Below are 22,512 nucleotides of genomic sequence, written 5' to 3'. Positions count from 1 at the left end.
AGGGTCAACGCAAGTTCATCAATCCATCAGGAAAAAACTCACAAAAAAAAACCAACAAAAAAAATACATGTATAGGTGAGGTCGTGAACAACTTAACAATAATACTTAACAATAATTGTCCGTAATCTGTATTGGTCTCTTCTCCGGGGTGCTGTGTGTAATCATATACAATATAGTCAACATAATCTCTGGCCGTGGGTATGGCTACATCGGGGGGGGGGGCATGTGCGGAAGAACAACCAACGCTCCACTCCACCTCACTCCTCCGTCCTAGCAACCGCAACCGCCGTCCCCCGTCGCGGCTCGGGACTCATGTTGGCTGGGGGGCGGGACGTCCCGGATCAGTACGGGGAGAACTTCTGTCTCTCGGGCTTCTTCATGCAGGCGGCGGAGGAGATCTTGGCGGTGTAGGCGGCCAGCGGGTTGTGCGACGGGGCGGCGCTGACGGCCATGGGGGTGGGGGCGGGGCTGGAGAGCGTCAGGAAGGGCATGGACTTGACCCCCAGCAGGCCCGACAGGGGCACGGTGCCGTACGGCGTGCCCAGCATGTGGGCCGGCCCCAGGGTGCCCATGGCGGCCAGGGTGGGCCCCGGGGACCCGGCCGGAGACGGGTGCTGCTGGGCGAAGGCCATGTTGAGGTCCACCGAGGCGGCCATGTTCGCCGCCTGCGCCGTGGACTTGGCCGTCTCTAAACTGTTGGGGGGGGCGGAGCAAGGGGAGAGAGATAAGGGAGAGGGATAAGGAAGAGAGAGAGAGAGAGAGAGAGGCAGGGTAGACAATACAGGGTGATTGTGAATTTGGTTTGGTTTGAAAGGTTTGGAAGGTGTTGAGTGAAAAGAAAGTGTCACTCTGTGAGATCGTTTCGGTTCCTATTTCAACTGCTTTTAACAGAGGGGCCGATGCAGGTTGCGGATTCCCAGATAGTTTAACTAACATCTTAACTAACATCTGTTAGGTCTACTAACGTCTACTATCTGACCTATATTACCTACCACTAACCAAGATCTTAACCACACCAGAATCATGACCTCTGAATGTAATACCCAAACAATTTGTAACTGTAAAAAAACAGCATAAAGGATGCTGTCTTAATCTTCAACAATCTTCAACATTATGCAAAGAAATTGTTAACCTTTCATTTAAATGTCAACCGTTAAGATACAGAGCGTAATATAAATGTCTAATGTAAATGCAAAAATGAATTTAATCTGCAATCCCCTACACAACCAAAGCTTCAAGTTCTATTTAATTTCAATACTTTGATGACTACCTAGCTGTTGATTTGTCACGCTGTTCTTGGCCCTCGGCCATCCTCAAAAATGTAAATAAATGTCACTCGGCAAAACCCAGATCGTATCGAGATCGCCCCACGATTGCAATACAATCAAAAACAAAACGGCGGTATCGCATTACGTCGATCGCAGCCCGACACCACAAAACACGACACCACCTCTGGCATCTGTCATCCTTCAGGCACCCTAGCCCCATCGGGTATCACATTATAACCCTGGTGCTGACCTCTGATCCAACCGTCCCTCCACACACTCCCTCACACAGCGATGAAGGCAACACGCGTCGGTGAGCCGACCTTACCAGGAGGTGATGAGGTACTGGGCCAGGTTGATGCTGATGGGCGTGCCGGTGATGGTGACGTGGCGGTCACTGGTGCCATCTAGCTGGCTGCCGATCTTGATCTGGGCTCCAGACACCTGGCGGATCTCATTGATCTTGGTGCCCTGGCGTCCGATGATTGATCCGATCAGCTGGGGAGGAAAGGCAGAGAGGGGGGGGTGGAGAGAACCATCAGCATACAGTGGAGAGTGGAGATATATGGAAAGCACTAAGAGGGCACTCTGCAAGGCACTGCATTATATACCTATCTATAGCACAATACCAATATGCATGTTTTACATCGTTGGGCTATATGGATAGCACAGAGTGAGGTTAAAGAACTATATTAATATAATATCTATATTGTGATACAAGACTTAGTATTGTCTGGGTTTTCATGATACAGATACATGTCTGTCTCCTTTTGTTTTCAAAGCTGTATTCCAGTCCAGTGACAAGTTTGAATCTCTTTACCTGCTGGTTATCATATTCACGTTACAAAAGACAAATGACATGCTGAAAGGTGTTTGTGATTTTTTGATTTAGGAATCAGCCAGCTTTACAACAGCGTGTGACTTCTGCTAGAAAAACAAGTTGATGTAGAAGTCACACCAAGAACTAAAGAACCCTGAATGTAGACATTTGAGAAAATGTTATGTGTACACTCAAAGGAATGTGAGTTTAATCTACGTAACACTGTCACCACAATGGACTTTCAGTTCCCCCCCGCTACCCCTCCTCGCTTGGTGGAGGGGTAGCGCAAATAGTTCTCCTTCTGAACAAACGTACAAAGCCCCAAGACACGCTGAAAGAATCTCCATTCCCTACTTTTTATAGAGTTTGACAGATGGGCAAACAGATGGGTGGACAGAGGGACAGACAGACAAACAAACACACAATCCAAGATGGGAACCTAGCCTTCGTGACAGAAATGAAAAAAGAACAGCCGTGTCCACCTCTGTTATTCTGCTAAAAGTGTCTCATCGAAACAAAACAAAAACAATGAAACGTCCCCATCGGAAAACCTTTCCAATGGGTCTTGAGCGGGGCATGGTCTGCCCTCTGACAGCATACTCTATGGGGGCATGAGCCACCTCATGTCGTACGGGTGCGCTCCGACAGTATGCTGTGAGGCTGTAGCACGCTCATCCATCATTCATGTTGAGGGGTCCTCTTCCCCCCCCCCCCAGAGTCTTCCCTAATTGCAACTGCGTGTGCCTTGGTAAAAAGAAAAAGGAGGAGACGAGAGAAGGCACATTTGCCTCTCATTCATCTAAGTGGCTAAAAGGTTATTGATTTCCTTGAGATGTGGTGACTTCCCCAAAACAAATCGCTTCCCAAACACAAGCTACCGAAATGCATCTCATCTCGTCCGCTAATGGGAGACGTAATGGAAAAATAATTCTAAAGCATAAGGAACACAACACCACTGTCGAGAGCAGGGTGGGGTGGGGTTGTTTTATGCTAAGAGCGCTTTGGAAGAAACTGCCAGCACTTTTATTATGGCAGCCATTAACACTATTTTGTATATTTTGGGGGGGGGGGGAGGGGGTATTATTTCTCGTCGAGGGTGGCAGCCAGTTGAGAACCAACAGATATTTACCCACGCCGGGTCCAGACGATTATCTGCCCTGAACCACTCCAGTGTGAGGGCCCGGGGTATCAGTCTAAGTGGAAGGTGTCAGGGAGCAGTGACAGCAGCTATGCTGTTAGATAAATAGTAGCAGGGCAAGGCTGTGATGAAGTACTACTCATGTGTGATTGTGTGAACGTGTGTGTGTGTGTGTGTGTTATTGTGTGTATGTATGTGTGTGTGTATGTGCATGTGTGATTGTGTGAACGTGTGTGTGTGTGTGTGTGTGTGTGTGTGTGTGTGTGTGCGTGTGTGTGCTCGTGTGTGTGTGTGTGTGAGTGTGTCTTTATGCCAGCAATGATGGCTGCTCATTGCTGATATAAACACACACACACACACACACACACGCACACACGCACACACGCAGGCACACATGCACACACACACACACACACACACACACACGCCGTAAGCAGGCACCCGCTGTCTGTGCTCCTGTCCTCCTCCCTCTGCATTCCTAGTGCGCGTGCCTCCCCTCTCATGTGCGCTGCCTGTGTTTCTCGACATCTAATTCCTAACAGGCCGACCTGGTCGGTCCGCCATGGCTATTATTGGCACTGTAGATTATTCAAGGGGGGAGGGAGGGAAGGGGTACGGGGGGCTGGGCTGGTGGGCGCGGTGTGTGTAGGAACAGACCTTGGCCCGAGCCTAAAGATCAACCCCTACAGACAATAGGACGTCCGATCAGGGGTGGGGGCGGGGTGGGGCAAGGGGGGGGTCCTCTGGACTCTGGCCTTTTAGAGTCAAGACTGTCCGTGGATAGTCAGCTGTCAGCAGCACACCCACTGACCGCGGCATGCCCCTGACACACACACACACACATGCATGCATGCACACACACACACACACACACACACACACACACACCCCTGGACAAACAATGCCCTTTACCTCCAGAATAAATATGAGGCCAAATGCACACCCAGTGGGCAGCTGTTTTTTTTTTTCCCGTGTTTTCGTTTCCGACAGAGGTGGATGAATAACACACACATGAACGTAGCGCCTCCCGGAATAATGATGCGTTCATAAGCACACACATTCTCCTGGCATTAGGGCCGCGGGGCTGGGCCCGGGTCTTAAACCCGGGAGTGGCCTATATTTTATGATAGTTATTGCTGAGGCAGTCGTTTGAAAAGGACACAGGAAGAAGGATGGTGTGGCGCGAATGTCACCATTTTTCTTCTGGCGAAACCCACGCCACGAGTGGAGTACAGTGTACTGCTGACTAGGGGGAACGCGGCCTGCCTGTGTGTGCATGTGTGTGCTTGCATATGGGTCCATGTGTATTTGCATTTGTGTGCGTGTGTGTGTGACTGTGTGTCTGTGTGTGCATCTATGTGTGTGCATGTCTCTGAGTATGGGTCTGAATATGGGTTGAATATTAGTCTGTATTATGTATATTTGCATATAGCTGTGTGTGCATGTGTGTGTGCGTGTGTGTGTGTGTGTGTGTGTGTGTGTGTGTGTGTCTGTGAGTCTGTGTGTGTGTGTGTATATACTTCTATCAGCCCTAGAGAACAGGGCTTGTTTGTGTGCTGGTTGGCGTGGTCCTGTGCATGCCAGCTTCCCGGTGGGGCTTATGCTGTTTTAACTAACAATCAGTCATGGCTACAAGTCCTCCCTGCTAAACAATGAGTGCAGCTCCCAGCTGTCTCTGTCACACAAAGCCCTGCACTGGCTGGTGTTGAGGGGAGCAACCCCAGCCCGGACACACAACATAGCATCATCATTATTAGTAGCATCTTATTATAAGAACCGAAATAAACTCTGTGACTCAAAGTTACAGCGCGTTCGAATCCTCTTCAGACATTGTATTTTTTCCAGAACAACGTTTGCCTCTCGAATCCTCTTCAGACATTGTACTTTTCCAGGACAACGTTTGGCATTCAAAAAAGCACACGAAAAAAAGGAAAAGTCGAAAAACAAAAGATGGTGGTAGTGGGATAATGATGGAAAGGTGGCGTATGCGAGGGGAGCAGGATCCCACACACAGGGAGGATGAGGAGGAGGAGGAGGAGGAGGAGGAGAGGAGGAGGAAGAGCGAGCTCCTTGACAGGTTAGTTTAGTAGGGGCTGCTCTGACAGCAGAGCGCTGAGTCTAAGTAGGTCAGGGAACATGAGAGGATTTAGCAGGGTCCTCGCGGGAGAAACCGCGGCACCGAGACAATGATGCTGCAGAGGGATCCATATTGCCGTGGAAACGCTCCCCTTTAACCCTGAGCGTTTGGTCCGAGGTTTAGAATCATTTGGCGGATGAATAGGGGCCCACATCAGGGTCTGTGTCTGGGCGTTGCATCGCTCCGGAGAGAGAGAGAGATGCTTTTTTAAGAAGTTCTGGAGCTCAGTCACCTGCTGCATACTGCGACGTATGACACGCGCACCCCGCTTGTTTACCGGAGGAAAGACGAGACACACAAACAGCAGAAAGGAGGATTTTTGGAGTCACACAGCGCTTACGTCGTTGGGAATAAGAAGCTCCTGAGCAGCCTGGGAGTTTGAATCCATGCCTGCGAAAAGATAGAGAGAGAGAGAGTGAGAGAAATGAGGAAGAAGATGCATAATTGAACCCTAATAATTTACACATTGCGACATTCACGCCGTGCCACAAATCCAGTTAATTATGTCATGAAGTCAGGCGTGTGGCCAATCACAGCCTCTTTAACAAATCCTTTCAAAGTAACAGCTTGCAAGATTTTGCAAAGCTGCTCATTTACATTTTGATATTATACATGGTGCATGTTTCTTAGTTTCTCGCATGGAGAAGAAGCATCCCCATATACAACTCGTATATAAACCCTGGATTATACAGAATATAAATATAGATGGTATACAGTATGATCAGTCGGTCCAAAAAGGTATGCAGAGATGAACTGCGCAAAAATAAACCCCCATAAAAGGAATAACTGAAAACCAACCAAAAAGGGAATCATTCAAACTCATACATTTCAGATATCAAACAGAACCGGTTGCAGCCTGAATCGGTCGGTTGGTTGAGGTCATGCTATAATAATGAACCATAGGCGAGGGGGAATGTTTGATAGCGCGGCGGCTCGCCGCTGTGTCTACTGTAACATACCAGCCTGTCTGCTCGGAGGCCGTGGGCACATACCTGGTAACACAGTGGGAGCAGGCTGGCCGAGGGGGCTGAGGCTCTGCTGCAATGACAGCTGATGCAGCTTCGCCAACTGTGGAGCGAGAGAGGGGGACAGTATAACTTGCATGCAGCTGCATGCAGAATCATCCAGATGAACCGCGCCCCCCCCCCCCCCCCCCCCACACACACACACACATACACAGAAAAAGAAAAAACTGAAAAATACCCAATACTGCTGTTGATGTATTAGAGGATGTTAGTCATATTAATACAAATTCCTCGGTTAATACCTCTGAATGTGGAATGCCATATTGGTTCTGCACAGTGTAGGCCTGCGGAACAGAGAACCTTGTGTTAAGTACATGACCACTGGGAAAAACAAACACGAAAGGGAGAATAATTGATCTTCGAACGGGAAGGATTTGCTGCGACACAAAAATAAACAATAGAGGCAAGAGCAACAAAGAAACACACTGATATAGGCATTTGTAACTACTGACTCCATTATATTCCTGTAAGAAGACCAAAAAGAAAAACAGCCATAACAACTGGGTGTGGGTACGCATTGTGTCCTGAATGCTACACCATATATTTGTCTGTATCGATGTAGCTGTGTCTCTGCCTGCCTGCCTCTCTGTCTGTCTATCCATCCAAATCCAAAAGTTTTATCTAATCTTCCTCTCATTGTCCAGGCATCACCTCCTCCTCTTCCTCCTCCTCCTTCCTGTCATTAGTGAGGGTGGTGCTCTCTCTCTCTCTCTCTCTCTCTCTCCCAGCAGTCATGTCCATGACAGACAGCGCTTAGCTCAACTCCATTCTGCCTGACGCCACGGGCCTGTCTAGCATAACCACTCCATACCATGATCATAAATCACAGGGCGCACATAAAGCCCATTTATATGGGATACTTAGTGCAATACAACTGTCTTCCTTGCTGGAAAGAACAGAGCCGCCCCAAATACATTAAATACATGTTCAAGACTGTACATGCCCCAGTCGTTTCAGTAAAACAGTAACCACATAAGGATCGATCAAAAAGACATACGATAAAAAGATATACAAACAGTAAATATCACAGCGCGTGCTATGGACAGAACATGTAGATGTACTGTAATAACTAGTTTTGTAATACAGATTGTAGATCACATCTGTGACTCAGCAGTGAATATCTTATCCATGAAACTCCTCATGGATGATAGACTCCTATCTTTCGCCAGTGAGTGAGATATAAGTAATGTAGGTCTTAAGAGGCTGTTATGAGTGTGTTTGTCTCAGCTGGCTCAGCTATAAAGAGAGACAGAGAACGGGCCAAGGGTGTGTGGTGTGTCTGAGTCTGAGTGTGTGTGTGTGCGTGTGTGTGTGTGTGTGGGTGTGTTTGTGTGTGTGTATTGGGGGAGGAGATGACGGCATCGTGTTTCAGCCGGGGCTGACGTCTCTGGCGGCTGAGTGGAACAATGGCAGTGGCTTACGTTCAGCTGTTGTTCTTTAATGCATCACACTCACACACGCACACACACACACACACGCGCACACGCACACACACACACACACACACACACACACACACACACACACACACACACACACACACACACACACCCGAGGGACCAGGGGCCACTTCGGACCCAACACAACACAACACACTCCCGCTCACCCTGCTTAGAGCGCTTATTGTTGCCCTGTAATCCCCTTTATTCATAGATATGCACATCATTCCTCACACCCTATCTATATTAATATCTATCTAAAAATGTCTGGATGGATGCATGACATGGTATGCAAAAATAAATCAGGCGCAAACTCACACATGTGTAGTGGTTGCGGCGGCGATGGTAATCCTGCTATAGAACACCATATAGAATATAGAATACTGCTATAGAGTACAAAGCCATAAGTACCGAATACAATAGGACTCACCTGCTGGAGATCGAGGCCCCCCTGGGTGACGGAGTACAACTGGTGGGGAGCGAACTCTGCTGCGTCAAACATCTGCAAACGCACACATGTACAAAGGCATGAATAAAGCCCTACTTGCTGGCCATATATATTTATAAATAAATATATATAGGATGACCAAAAAGGCCATCTCCTATAACTCCTATAACTAACACAGTTATAAGTAACTGTGTCTTCCCTCGGTTCCTCTTTCTGCGGCTCTGAGTGCAGACATGATGCGGCCTGATAGGAGTCCTCCAGGCTATGAGTCATCACCAGCTCCTTCCCCCTTCCGCTCTATTTTCCTCATTTGAAGAAGAGTACACAAACCCCCCCCTCACACCGAGCCACATTTTACGCTTTCTTTCATCCTCCATTTTATCCTCATGACCACAAACCTGCCCCTTTTGACCTTAACGTCCTCTGATTATTTCGAAGAAATACAAAATGTGGCTAAAGCAGACATTTAACTGAGATGGGGACAAGGCCAACGGTGTAGGAGCTGCTGACAGACACCCAGAGTATGCAGACGTAGCAGGCAGTCGGGGAGAGGTCTGTCCCCAGCCTGGCTAGATCCTCTCTGCTCAACCTACCAAACTCCACCAAACTCCACAATCGACACCCGCTAACCCAGATTCTCTTCTTATCTAATCCTCCACACAGCATGGTTGGCCCGGCCCCCGTGAGACCACCCTGGTCTCACAAGATCAGTCGGGCCTCAAGGCTCTCCCGAAATGTTAAAGTGATAGGTACGGTCAGTGCTTGTGGTTAAAGGGATAGGTACGGTCAGTGCTCGTGGTTAAAGGGATAGGTACGGTCAGTGCTTGTGGTTAAAGGGATAGGTACGGTCAGTGCTCGTGGTTAAAGGGATAGGTACGGTCAGTGCTTGTGGTTAAAGGGATAGGTACGGTCAGTGCTTGTGGTTAAAGGGATAGGTACGGTCAGTGCTCGTGGTTAAAGGGATAGGTACGGTCAGTGCTGGTGGTTAAAGGGATAGGTACGGTCAGTGCTTGTGGTTAAAGGGATAGGTACGGTCAGTGCTCGTGGTTAAAGGGATAGGTACGGTCAGTGCTCGTGGTTAAAGGGATAGGTACGGTCAGTGCTCGTGGTTAAAGGGATAGGTACGGTCAGTGCTCCGGGGAGGGAGTTTCAAGCCGTTTCTCAATTTGCGTTCTTGTCTGTACTTGTGTACTTGCGTTCTCGTGAAACGTCATCAGACGTAGCCCAAGTACTGTTCCAATTCAAAGTACGCATCAAGTAAAGTACAGTCGTAAAACCCTGAAGTGTTCTCGATGCGTTCTTAAACTGGCCGTTCCACCGAGGATGCATCGGAGGTGACTTGTGTGGACTTGGGACACTTAAATATCCCAGGATGCATTTCGCATTCCCATGTTTTAAAATATTAGTATGTAAGCTATAATAATAGGCACATTTTACATATATAACAAAAAATGTAGGCCTATTCATTCAAAATATTGACATACTATTTTAAAATGAAAGAGGCTGGGGTTTTGTTTTATATAATTTGTTTATGTTGTATAAGTCACTGATAGAGGAAACCCATCGCAACGGCAACAAAAATCCCGGTCGGATCCATCCGATCGCGTGTGTGTGTGTTTCTATTCCAATCTGTGTAAATTCTCGCTCATTTGTAATTATTATATCAATAGCCTACTCTCCAACTACATTTAGCAGTTAGGCACGCGCATCTGCACCCTACATATAAAAAGTTATAGCTTATAGTTATAGCTTATAGTTATAGCTTATACACACGACAAGCATATCTTTTCATTTATATTCATTCAAAATATTAACATACTATTTTAAAATGAAAGAGGCTGCGGTTTAGTTTTATATAATTTGTATATATTGTTCAGTAGTATATGCCTACATGAGGCCGTAAAGCACAGTTAACAGAGCTGAGTTGGTGACGTTATCGAGTCCGCTGCTGTTCCAATTGCAGGTGCGTACTCACATCCTCGGAAGTCTGTACTTGGAAGTCCGGACTTGCCAAGTACACACTTCCAAGTCCACAAGTCCGTAGTTCGCATACTTGGTATTGAGAAATGGCCTCAGTTGATGACGAACAAGTCTGGCGGCTTCCGAGAAAAGTGTAGCAATCTACAGAGCAATTTGAACCGTTTTATTTCTGAAATAGACTGAGGAGCGACGGTGGAAGATTTAGAGAAATCTGCACGAAATGATTTTCTCAGGGGGGATATGTTTTTGCTTTATTTCCAAGGGATTTGGCAAGGGCAAAGAGAGCAAGAGCATCACTATATCATTGAACCTGATTGGCTGGGGTTTTTTGAACGATTTAAGGCTGCACCCATATTTGGAAATCAATGGCTTCCTAGCCAAGGCCAGACTGATATTCCTGGTGAAACGCACGCTTGAATATCTGGATGGTCTTGTGAAGACTAGAGCAGCCCACGTGTACAACGGGCCTTGAGGCAGCAGTAAACTGCATCCTAATAATGTCCACCTCATAGTCATCCAAACTAATCTTGTTACACAAGGGGTTGCCTGCCCCCTAATCTAAGGGGATAACAATTGAGGTTGTAATGAAAAGGATTCTCTCTCGCTCTCTCTCTCTCTCTCTCTCTCTCTCTCTCTCTCTCTCTCTCTCTCTCCTCTCTCTCTCTCTCTCTCTCTCTCTCTCTCTCTCTCTCTCTCTCTCACCTGATTGCCGGAGATGAGGAGGGCAGCAGGGGAAGGGCCTGGTCGGTAGGGGATGGTGGCTCCCTTCGGAGGAGACTGAGGAGGAGAAACACAAGACAAAGGGACTTGGGTGGTGAGATATGTGTTTATCAAAACAATACACAATGAATAACCATTCACTGGGCACTTTTGTCCTAGGTTTGAACCTGTAACCTTTTGGCTGTGAGACAAACACACTACTGGCACATTTCTACTGGCGGGTACGCTTCGGACCCAGCATGCCTCAGCCCAGTAGTGAGGGTGCGGTATAGACCCGGCTTGCATTTCCACCGCCGCCAATACCCCTATGGTAGGGCGGGGTTTAGCCATGGCAGCTACGTAAGCATCGTGATCTCATAGCAGCCCGACACAGTGTAGCCTGCTAATAAATCCAAGGAAAACGAAGAAAGCACACAATGAACAAAGAGCAACAATGTAGGACGTCCAAGAAGCACTGCAAACTTTTGTGCGACATTTTCTAAGACATTAAACAAAGCTTTCGCCGTTGTCCAGACATACCTCGCGGTTACTGTGTTTATTATCACCCTGTCGCACGGAAGGGACGATTCTGTCGACCAATCAACGGACGGTGTGTGTAGCTCAAACTTGCCGGGACCCTTTCAGGCGTCTCAGTACCCCAACGGAGGAGTACTGCGAGACGAGTACGGCTCAATACGGCTAAGTCCAGGTCACGCCCACTTTTGGTGGTGGAAACGCGACCCGTGCCGCACCTTTGCAGACTGAACCGACCCGCACCCTGCGGTGGAAATGCGCCATACCTGCCAGGATATCCTTTTGCTATGGGTGCTAGCATAAGGTTGCTGGTTATGCCTCTTAAACTACTAACTACTAACAGTTTAAAGAACAGTTTTCTTCCTCCATAATCTTCCTTTCCTGTTTCTATTGTTTTGAATTGACTGATGTGGCTCCAGAGCTCTCTGTAAAGCTTTTTATCAACTGTTAGTTCTTCACTTAAGCTTCTGTTTATGCAGCGACACTCGATCCATATAGGATAAACTAAAACAACATTTTATGCATTGATTTACAAAAATTAACATGGTATAATATGCATATGAGTTTCCTCAATCCAATGCCGTGGCGTTGCACTTTTTGTGTGTGTGTGTGTGTGTGTATATGTGTGTGTGCACGTGTGTTTTCCCAAAGTGTGGAGCATCATTTCTATGAAAGTAAACACAGCTGAGTTTGTGCGTGTGCGGGTGCATATGTGTGTGTGTGTGTGTGCGCGTGCGTGCGCGTGTGCGTGTGCGTGCGTGTGTGTGTGTGTGTGTCTGCGCGCATCTGCACGCATGCGAATGTGTGTGTGTTACTTTGCATAATTTAAATCTTAGAACCCAAAGCAAGGACCCGCTGGTGAGGAATCCTAATGAAACATGCAAGCCTTTGAAGACGCAGGCCTGGAAAACTGGATCAAACTAGCAATTAGTCAGTCAGGTCCAGCTGCAGAGGCAAAAACAAAAAGCTCTTGTGTGCCGCTGTTCACACACCGGGAGAAACTTGGCTGGAGCATTATCTTCGCTAGCTCTTCTCCTACCCACACAGACACTCTTTACTCAAAGGTCAGTTTGGTGCTTTCCTGGAGCGTTTTTAGTTATCAGGTTGTATGGTTTCTGATGTAAATCACACACATGCTCAGCCGTCAATGCACTGTGAGTGGAAGGACTAAAGGATGAGGGCTCTTTCTGAGCATTTCTCAAGACATATTTAAGAGGGAAGATGAGTAATAACCCCTATCTCTATCCAGCAGTGCCCAGTCCTTAATCCAACACAATGGCCATAGAATTGTATTGTCTTTGCTTGAATTACTCCAGCGGTGGATTAAACACAGTACTAATATGACTACTGTTTAAAGTCATTACACTCTTGTTTTATATTAGGCCTTTTAAAACTCGGGTCTACCTATTTTCCATTGTTTTCTTATTGCAATTTTCACAACAAAGAAAACCCAAAAACAAAGAAAGAAAGAAAGAAGAAAATCCATTAACTCTCACATGGAAAAGTTTGTTGTCCAACAAAGGATATGTGAGGTAGAAGAACAATTCAGACAGACAGATTAGTTGGCCTACCTCCAGGATTATGGCGCAGATGAGTTTGACACACTGGATTACTGAGTCCTGAGTCCCAGATATCGTCACCCCTCGCTCGGTAGAGTTGGGCAGTAGATCTCCCGCCACCTGGATCTGTGCTCCGGTGCTCTGGAGGAACAGAAGTAGGAGGAGGAGGAGGAGGAGGAAGAAGAGGAAGAGGAGGAGGAGAAGGAGGAAGAGGAGGAGTTGTTATTGTTGGTGCGGTGTATGTTTTAAAGGATTTCTCTGATCTACCGATAACTCCAGACACAGTCCACTGTCTGTGGAGCCTGTTTTGAATTCAAAACAGAGGCATTAGAGGCTTTGTCCCAAAACAAAAACAAAACCAAACAGAAAATTGAATAGACAGCTGAGATATAACTTTCATCTGTTGAATGATCATATATACTAGTGGCATAAGAAAACATTTTATTATTTTTCTTTTATTTTCTATTAGAATTGTAATGATTTTCCAATAGTTTTCTGGACTCTTTTTTAGCAATAGTTCAGATATATATTTGATGTGTAAACCCTGACTGTAAGTGAAGACATTATAGTACTAAGTGTGTGAGGTTTTCTGTGTGTGTCTGTGCAGGTATGTGTGCACTTGCAGGTGTGTGTAAACGTAAGTGTGTACAGAAAGTTTGTCAATGTGTGTGTGTGTGTGTGTGTGTGTGTGTGTGTGTGTGTGTGCGTGTGTTTGCGCGTGCGTGTGTGCGTGCCTGTGTGTGAGAGTGGGAGCGTGCGTGTCCATGTCTGTGTGTGTCCTCGTGAATGTGTGCACGTGTGCATGTGTGTGTTTGTCTTTGAGTGTGTGTACCTCTCTGATCTCCTTAATCTTGCCCCCTCCCTTCCCGATGAGGGAGCCACACTGGCTGGCGGGGATGACAAGCCGCAGCGTGACTGGGGGCTTGGAGCTGATGGTCCCATTGGCCACCAGTGTGGTCAGATCCTGGGAGCAGGCAGAGAGGCAGAGCTGGTAAATATAGCGGCGGCGGCGCTGGTCACTTACATAGAGAGACTAATATAGGCCGAGCGTGGAGACGAAGGACAATATAGCATTAACGATTTCATTTTTGTTCCCACTTTGTCAAGACGTTGATCAAGCATCCACATCCGGGGACCTTTTTCATTTTTAAAATCCGTTCAATAAGTTATGATTAATGTTTTAAATTAAAAAAAGACACTTAAACAAAGAACATAGTTATTTCTGCTTGATCTGTGGTCCGGTTAATTTACAGTAGTCACTATTACAATTATTGAGCGATATATTGCAATCCCCTAAAAAGATGTGAAAACCTGGCCAGTGTGAGCGGTTCCCAGTGAACAGCAGGTCCTCTGGATACAAGAGGACACAAGCGGGCCACCGGCTGTGAATGAGGTCACCAGGTTCTCACCCGACCGCGTGTTTGTTTGATTCTGACTTTGCAGGTGGTGCGGAGCCCTCTAGCCTCTGCCATGGGCGGAGTCTGAACTCTTAATGAATCAACACAGTGCGTGTCACGTCCTTTGAAGTGCAAATTCATCTCACTTTCTCTCTGCCCGTCAGGGGAGAGAGAGAGAGCAACTCCTTGGCCTGAATACGAGCACGAGACAAAAAACCTAGAGCTACACGCTTTTTAAAAGCAATGTGACTGAGATCATTGAGAACAGCGTGCCAAAATAGATTTCATAGAATAGACCCCAGACAAAGAGTGTGATGCATGTTTTCTTTCCCTTACCCCCCCCCCCCCCTCCCCCAAGGAGGGATTTAATTTGACATGTAGGTGAAAATGTATCTCTCAAGTTAGGGTTCGGCATTTGAATGCTAAGCAGCGTGTGTGTGAAGCACCCTCTGATGTAGCGCTCTGCTGAGCGTCTATATTTAGTGAAGAGCTTGATTAGGCGTCTCGTATGCCTTGTCTTATTGTATCTTGCAGAGCATCGCAATGCTCTGGGCACACTTGGGCAAGATTTGATCTCAAAATACACGGCTCGTCTAAGCAGGCGTGAATCCTATCCCGTGTGCTTTCCCTGTGCCGTTGTCACAAGAAAACAGAGGAAGAAAAAGCTAAGCAAATCCATGGGGAAATTGGACCCTGAGGTGATGCAAGCACCCATAACAGAAAGGAAGGGTAAATCCCCAGTGTCTGTTGTGTTGAGCGTGTGATAAGACCTGTGTACATGGGCATGGTACAGGTTGTTTTAATTGCTACCAGAACACAACACCTGCATGCATTATTGGCCTATTTTACGCTGAATTTTCAAACCGCCTCAACGATGCAATTTACTAAGTTCACGGTGGGCTGCTTGAATCAATGATAGCGATTTGCCAAGACGTAAAATAACAAAGTGCCCCAAAGTAGCCCCGAGACAGCCTCTCAAAGTCCCCCGCTGCGTGATAATATATCGTGTGCAGAGAGAAAAAAAGGAGAAAGAAAAAAAGATGCTTTGCGTGCAACAAGCAATGGACCGATGGCCAGAGTGGACATGGCAGCGGTTGCTCTTGCTTAATTAAAGATGTCCGACACATCGCTATGCGCAGCGCGGCGCGCGGTCGGCTGCACTGACATGTTGCCATGACAACCCCAAGAGTTACAACAGAAAGGTGAGGCTGGGGAGGTGAGCGTTTGCAAGGTTCTTTAATGAAGGCCGCTCGGCGCTCCGTGCCAGCGTCTGTTTACGGAGCGCAAACAGACAGGGAGCAGAGAAGGGTATTCCCTTCCCGTGCTCCGGCCGTTTGCCACAGCGCTCTGACGATGGCACCTGCTTTCATCTTCATAATTAATTTGTCGCGGTGGTGGAATCACTGTGGGGGTCGCGGTGTACGAGGAGGGAATAAACGCGGGCTGAGAGACGAAGAACATCAACAGATTTAATCATTGAAGCCTATAAATAATGTGCTGCTTTCTGCCAAGGAGAGTCAAGCACTGATCCAAATTCAATCTCTAAACTGCTACATCGTTAAACCCCAACCCCCACCCCTCATCTGATGCAGCGCCTTCCAGTGTAACCACCAAATCACACGCGCATTCAGTGGGAGTCTGATGTTATTCGCATACAACATCTTCTCCAGTGAAAACGTATGTCTCCCGGCTTCATCCACTTCCATACACTGTGTCATCAAAGAGCACATCAAGGAATGCATACGCAGCGAAAGGTATTTTCTACTTCCGCCCCGGAGTACGGCAATCAGGGAGGATAAAAGCACATTAGCGGTAATGGGGCGTTGGGCTGAGGGGAAATGGGATCCCATAAAGAGGAGAGCACAGCCCTCCTCGCTCCCATCACTGATGAGCGCTTCCTTTGGGCCCCACCTCCACGACCTGGCGAGATGCGTTCGACAAACTTTTGTCTTTTTCTCCTGGAATCCGCTCATCGAATCGAAGTAAAAACACATAATGAAGTAACAACCGTCTGACCGACCGACGGGCCAAATCAATCCCTGTGTTTGGGACGGCTGGTCGATGTGTGAAAGCCCCTGACCCCTGAGAGCACGCCCACTCTGCCCTCATGATGGATACAGATAAAACACCAGAGGGGAGCTGAAGGTCGAATCCATCCCATAATAATAACAGTAATCACCTCCTCCAGTTTGAAAGTGATCATGGTGAAGGCCCTGAAGACGCTGTCGGTGGAGCCGGTGATGGTGATGATCCTCTCGGGACACGAGCCCTCTGAGATGTTCACCCGGGCCGTACTCTGGGGTGGGAGGGGTGTGGGGGGGGGGAGGGGTGGGGGGAGGGGAGGGGTGGGGGGGGAGGGCAGAGGGAGAGGGGTGCAGGAGGTGGAGGGGGGGGGGGGGGGCCCGGATCAGTTAAGGGGGTCAATATTTGTGTTATTATTATTTCACCAAGGTTGAGAAGAATCAAACGTGCGGCAGTTTTTTGAAAAGACGGAGGCAGGTAGTGTGATGTTGGAAATAAAGGGGAGAGAGAGAGCGATAGTGAGAGAGAGAGAGAGGGAGGGGGAGAGAGAGAGAGAGAGAGAGAGAGAGAGAGGGAGGGGGGAGAGAGAGAGAGAGAGAGAGGGAGGGGGAGAGAGAGAGAGAGAAAAAGAGAGAGAACGAGATCAATAGCAAGGCAGAGAGCGAGAGATAGATAGCGAGGCAGAGAGAGGGAGAGAGAGAGAGAGAAAGACAGCGAGACAGAGTGAGAGGGACAGAGACAGACAGAGAGAGATAGTGGGAGAGGGAGATGAAATCGAAGCTGGAGTTAGGGGACACATGTCCATATATTCCACTCCTAACAGTAACCTCGGGGGGGGCTTTGTCCTTTACACAATAAATCTTTTTTTGTATTTTTTTCCCCCAGGGCTGCCATCCTACTCTGTGATTCATATGAGCCGAAAGCAAGCGAGAGAGAGAGAGAGAGAGAGAGGTAGAGCAATAGAGAGAGAGCGAGAGATAGAGAGAAAGAGAGAGAGCGAGAGAGAGAGAGAGAGAGAGAGAGGGACAGCAATAGAGAGAGAGTGAGAGAGACAGAGAGAGAGAGAGAGAGAGAGAGAGAGAGAGAGAGAGAGAAGGAGACAGAGATAGAGGGTCATATGAGAAGCAGGGGCAGGATGCATCTCTGACCTCCGGGACAGTCACATCACTGACTCATGGCTGTACAAGACCTAGGGGAGCACTGCCAGGCCAAGGGGGGGGGGAGTGGGGGGGCAGACTAACAAACGGGGATCGGAGGGCAGGCCGAGCAACGGGCCTGTCGCTCGGCTGGATGACCACCACCATCACCCTCACCACCACCACCACCACCACCATGGATGAGTGGTTCATCCGAAGAGACACTCACTGCAGGGCGGCTGTGTTCCTTTATAAACGCCGCTAGCCCACTGTGTATCCTTCCGCCTCATAAAGTAGGACCAACATTTCATCACCCTGGACAAACACACCATTTTAATTGAACAACGGGAAGAGGGAAATAATTGGGAGGGTGAAGACAGAGAGGGACAGAGATAGAGAGAGAGAGAGAGAGAGAGAGAGAGAGAGAGAGAGAGAGAGAGAAAGAGAGAGAGAGAGAGAATGCATTAAGCTAGGGGAAGGGGCAGTGTGAATGACGGACTGGTATTAACGGGGATTTGGAGAGTGGCAGATGAGGGACAGTCAAGCATGATGGAAAGGAGAGAATTTTAATTGAAAGAGAAGTCATTCCTGACTCGAAGGCAGGTCAGCAGAGTTGAGTCACAGAGTTACACTTCAATATCAAGCGGCAACGGTTGTGTCATGGCAGAAGCCTTTATAGATTAGGTTTTTGTCATGGTTAACCTTGAGAATATATACAAGAAAAAAACAAACTATCAAATAATATCTGTCAAATTGAATACATCTGTTTTAATTTTCTGTCTAATTTCACACCCTCACCCTCACCCAAACACACACACATAAAAACACACACAGGGACACACACACACACACACACACACAGGGACACACACACACACACACACACACAAACACAGGGACACACACACACACAGGGACACACACACACACACACACACACAGGGACACACACACACACACACACACACACACACACACACGGACACACACTCACACACAGGGACACACACACACACACACACACACACACACACAGGGACACACACACACACACACACACACACACACACACACACACACACACACAAAACTCCAGCCAACAAAGTAGTGAGAGCAAGGGGGACGGGAGAATATGCAGGCATCTCATTCCCCAGCTCCACAGAAGAAGAAGACGGTTGATGGCTGAACACAGAAACCAGAACATACCTCCTCTCGTATTCTTTTCACAGTCTCCCCTTTCTGGAAAGACAGAGCAGAACAACACGGCCAACAAAAGCATCAAACCGTATCAAGGGAACTCATATCACATCACGATGAAATAGCTTGATACTGTATATAAAGTGTCACATGAGATGTCACATCCACCATTCAGGGCAGTTATACTGTATACCCCCCCCCCCCCCCCACACACACACACACACAGACAAAGAGTTTGTATAGGCTCCTCACACCAGGTAACCTTTGAACCACGCTCAGCTCTCTCTGTAGGATTTGAAGCAAACTCATGGCACTTGTTAAGGTCTATTGTCTCTTCCAGCGTGGTGCTGCTTATCTGAGGGAGTGGAAGCTCGCTGCAGTGAGAGAAAAAAATGGGCTGGACAGCATGGTGGCAAGTGATCATCAAATGTATTTTGGTGTTCCTGTAAGTCGGCAATTACATCTCTCACCGTGCCTTTGTCTTCCCCCACTCCCTCCCTCGACCCCCCCCCTCCCTCTCTCTCTCTCCCTCTCCCTCTCTCTCTCACTCTCTCCATCTCTCCCTTTCTCTCTCTCTCCACCATTTTTTTCCTCTATTCTCCTCTGGAACATTCTGACAACGCCAACACACATACACACACACACACTCACACTTTGTATTTCGTTTGAACACATTTTCTCAGGTTGTTACTCTGACCTGACCACCAGGTCTGATGCTTTATAGTTTGTTTGTAGTTTCTGTTGTGCACATGTTTCCGTTGTATTACAATTGGATAGCTCGTAAAACTCAGACAGGAACATTGAGGGAGCCAACCTTTCCCTCCTCACAGACAGTAGAAGTGGCCACAGGGGGGCTGGCGGTAATATGCCCCTCGGTGCTCTGTTTCACCGGCTAGGCTAGCACTCAGTGCACTAATGTTCCTGCGTGATGGATGGCTGTGTGGGATCAGGAGATGGGATGCTTCTTGAGAGGGTTGGTGTAAGGCAATTATGTGTGGATGGAGATACGGACGGAAAACACATTTTTGTCAGCCACTCTACCGATGGACTTGAAAAACTGAAGGAAATCCATCACAAGATGAACCAAGATGTGCCTCTGAATACAGAAGGTGTGGATGCTGCCTGAAGACCCCTACCCGCCCACCCCATAAGGCATGAGTATTGGAATCTTCACGTTGCCCCAGTTCAATAAGTAATGGTAATAACAATCCTTACAATAAGATGCATTTTCTAAACACACCATGCAATTCTAATTGATTGTGAGTTGACCGTGTTAGATATTTTTCATATCAGTCACAAATTCATAATCCCGTAAGCATACAGAAAAAAAACGTGTTTTCCTTGTGAATCCACAGTGAAGTTTTGTTTTTATGTCCTTGCTGGAAGGCTTAACATTTCAACCCGTACCAATATGATTTGTGCGTTCCCAGCTCCCCTTCATATAAAGCCTGCCACGAACCAACACATCGCTGGCGAGCACATTCTGTTGTTGCTTCCACCACGTAAATGACTCTATAAAGAAGAGTCCGATCCTACACAGATCCCCCTGATATTTGTCCAACTTCCTGTTTAATTTGGAAACCCGTCATACTCTGGAATTGAGATATGTAACGAATGCCATTTTGTGATATCTTTAAGCTCAAGTATTAAAGTCGCTATGTGTACGATTGAGCCCCTTCCAGTTGGTAGGCAAGAGACTTTGAGTATGAGAAAGACTCAACAACAGTGTTGCACTCTGACTGGCTGTGCGACTGTGTGACGCGACCTAGCGTAGCTGGGCTGGCTGGGTGCCGTGAGTGGGAGGGGCTCTGGGAGTGGCAATAGAAAGTACGGGCTGGCCAGCCTTTTATATTTGTAGAATACATCAGTTAGAGGATGTTGTTTTATTGATAACACTATCAACCAGACTACAGACTACAAATATCTGTCTGTAGTCTGTGTTGGCTACGGATATGTCCTGGTTATTTTAAGCGACAAGCATGTTGAGATGATACACATTCCGACTTTAACAGTACAAGTAATGAAACAAAAATAATGCTCACCTTTCCGATGATGCTGCCCACCTCCTGAAATATGAAGTAAGGCAAAGGCTATATCATACGATGAAAGAAAATGCGAGCACACATTCAACAGATACATTGACTGTTTTAATAGAAGGAACATGTAGCAGTGGCTCAGAGTGTTTCACTGCCAGCCAAAAGGTCTAGGGTTCGATTCCCGATATCTCACTCATGTATCTGACATGTGCCTGCTTTCACTAGAAGTCGCATTTGATAGAAGCATCTGCTTAAATGACTTAACAGTACAAATAGTCATGTATATATTGATTGGTACGTTTTGTAGCTCATACTGATACAAAGAGCCCTCTTATACGCCAATAAACCCCAAATCTGCAGTCAACACAAACACCCCAGCATATATACGCATATGCATATATATGAATGTATGAGTTCCATGCAGTCTGACCATCAGACTCCAAGACGGGCATCTTCGATCTTCGTCTTTTCTTATCTTTGTATCTCCATAATACACAGATTGCTTGGAGAAAATGGACACACATTGAACCCTGGTTTAATCAAAGAGGTTCCCAGGGCTCTTACCTTTCCATGCATGAGCAGTCTGAGCGTCAGCGTGACCCCAAGGCCCTCTTCCCCAAAGTCCTGCTCACAGTTCATCGCGGTGTCGGACAGTTGGCAGGGAGACGCATGTACAGGGCTCATTCGCTGCAGGGCACGGCGTCACAGGGAAGACCAGGGTCAGTCCTTGAAGTCAGGCACACAGACACGCACACACACACACACACACACTCACACACGCACACACACACACACCTCGCCGAGTCCTTCAGGGGTGTGGGGGTGAGGGGGTGGTGTTTTCACTCTTGGTTGAAGGTCGGGTCGTCACTTTTTCTTTTGGCCCGAGATCCGTCCGGACGTCCACTAGGAAGGAAGCGTGCAACAGTTGATTTGATGCGGTGTGTTTTAATGCGACAAATTATAAATTTTTAGGCACATACATACATACTTGGGCATGTTTACATGACGCATAACATGCACACACACACACACACAGACACATACAAAGAACACACACACAAACAAACAATGGTTCATAAATCAACTCACAAAGCACATATTGTTGTATGTTTGACCTTAAACCTCAATTATTGACAATGTTTCTTTCTCAAAGCTGCCAGTGTATGTAAGGGCTGCATGTGAATGCAGTGACTCAATGGTATTTATAGGAAATCAATACCCTATGTAGATCATTAAGAGCCAAACAATGTGCGAGGAAGTTTTTCAAATATGACAGTGTATGGCACGTGATGCTTATAGATCTTTACAAGGAGCCCTGATTCTTTGTGAACTACTTTCTATCAATAAAAGTCTTCTTTAGAATTATTGACTGCACACAACAATTGCAACATGAATACTTTGCAGGGGAATTCACATCAATTGGCCACGTGTCTTGTTAAGAGTATCTTTAGGGGAAATGTTCTCTGAATCAACAGTGAGTCGCATGAATGACAAATCAACCGCGTCTTGCCACAATTAACCAACTAGCAAACCCTCAAGCTGTTTTTTTTTAAATGAGGGAGCAGGAAAGAGAACTAAAGCGACATATTATTACAAGAAGCGAGGTGATTCAGATGCAGGCAATTTGTTTCAAACCGTAATAATTTCACAACAAAGTTTTATGATACATTTTTTCTCGTC

At 47.2% G+C, this 22,512-nt stretch overlaps 1 protein-coding gene across 1 annotated transcript; it reads right to left on the bottom strand.

The window, feature by feature from the left end:
• Positions 1-341: 341 nt before the first annotated feature.
• LOC311359310 (poly(rC)-binding protein 4-like) lies at positions 342-21,503 on the bottom strand (the record flags this gene model as incomplete). The annotated part of the gene is given in 14 exon segments (XM_084479310.1): positions 342-693; positions 1,594-1,763; positions 5,701-5,750; positions 6,353-6,428; positions 6,628-6,669; positions 8,255-8,326; positions 10,955-11,029; positions 13,057-13,185; positions 13,877-14,008; positions 16,621-16,737; positions 18,806-18,838; positions 20,839-20,862; positions 21,397-21,485; positions 21,488-21,503. Coding segments are annotated over 14 exon segments (1,377 nt in total).
• Positions 21,504-22,512: the final 1,009 nt, after the last annotated feature.

The sequence above is a fragment of the Micromesistius poutassou genome (assembly GCF_964030765.1).
Source record: "Micromesistius poutassou genome assembly, chromosome: 15".
Classification (NCBI taxonomy): domain Eukaryota; kingdom Metazoa; phylum Chordata; class Actinopteri; order Gadiformes; family Gadidae; genus Micromesistius; species Micromesistius poutassou.
This window is presented reverse-complemented; position numbering and strand designations above follow the sequence as displayed.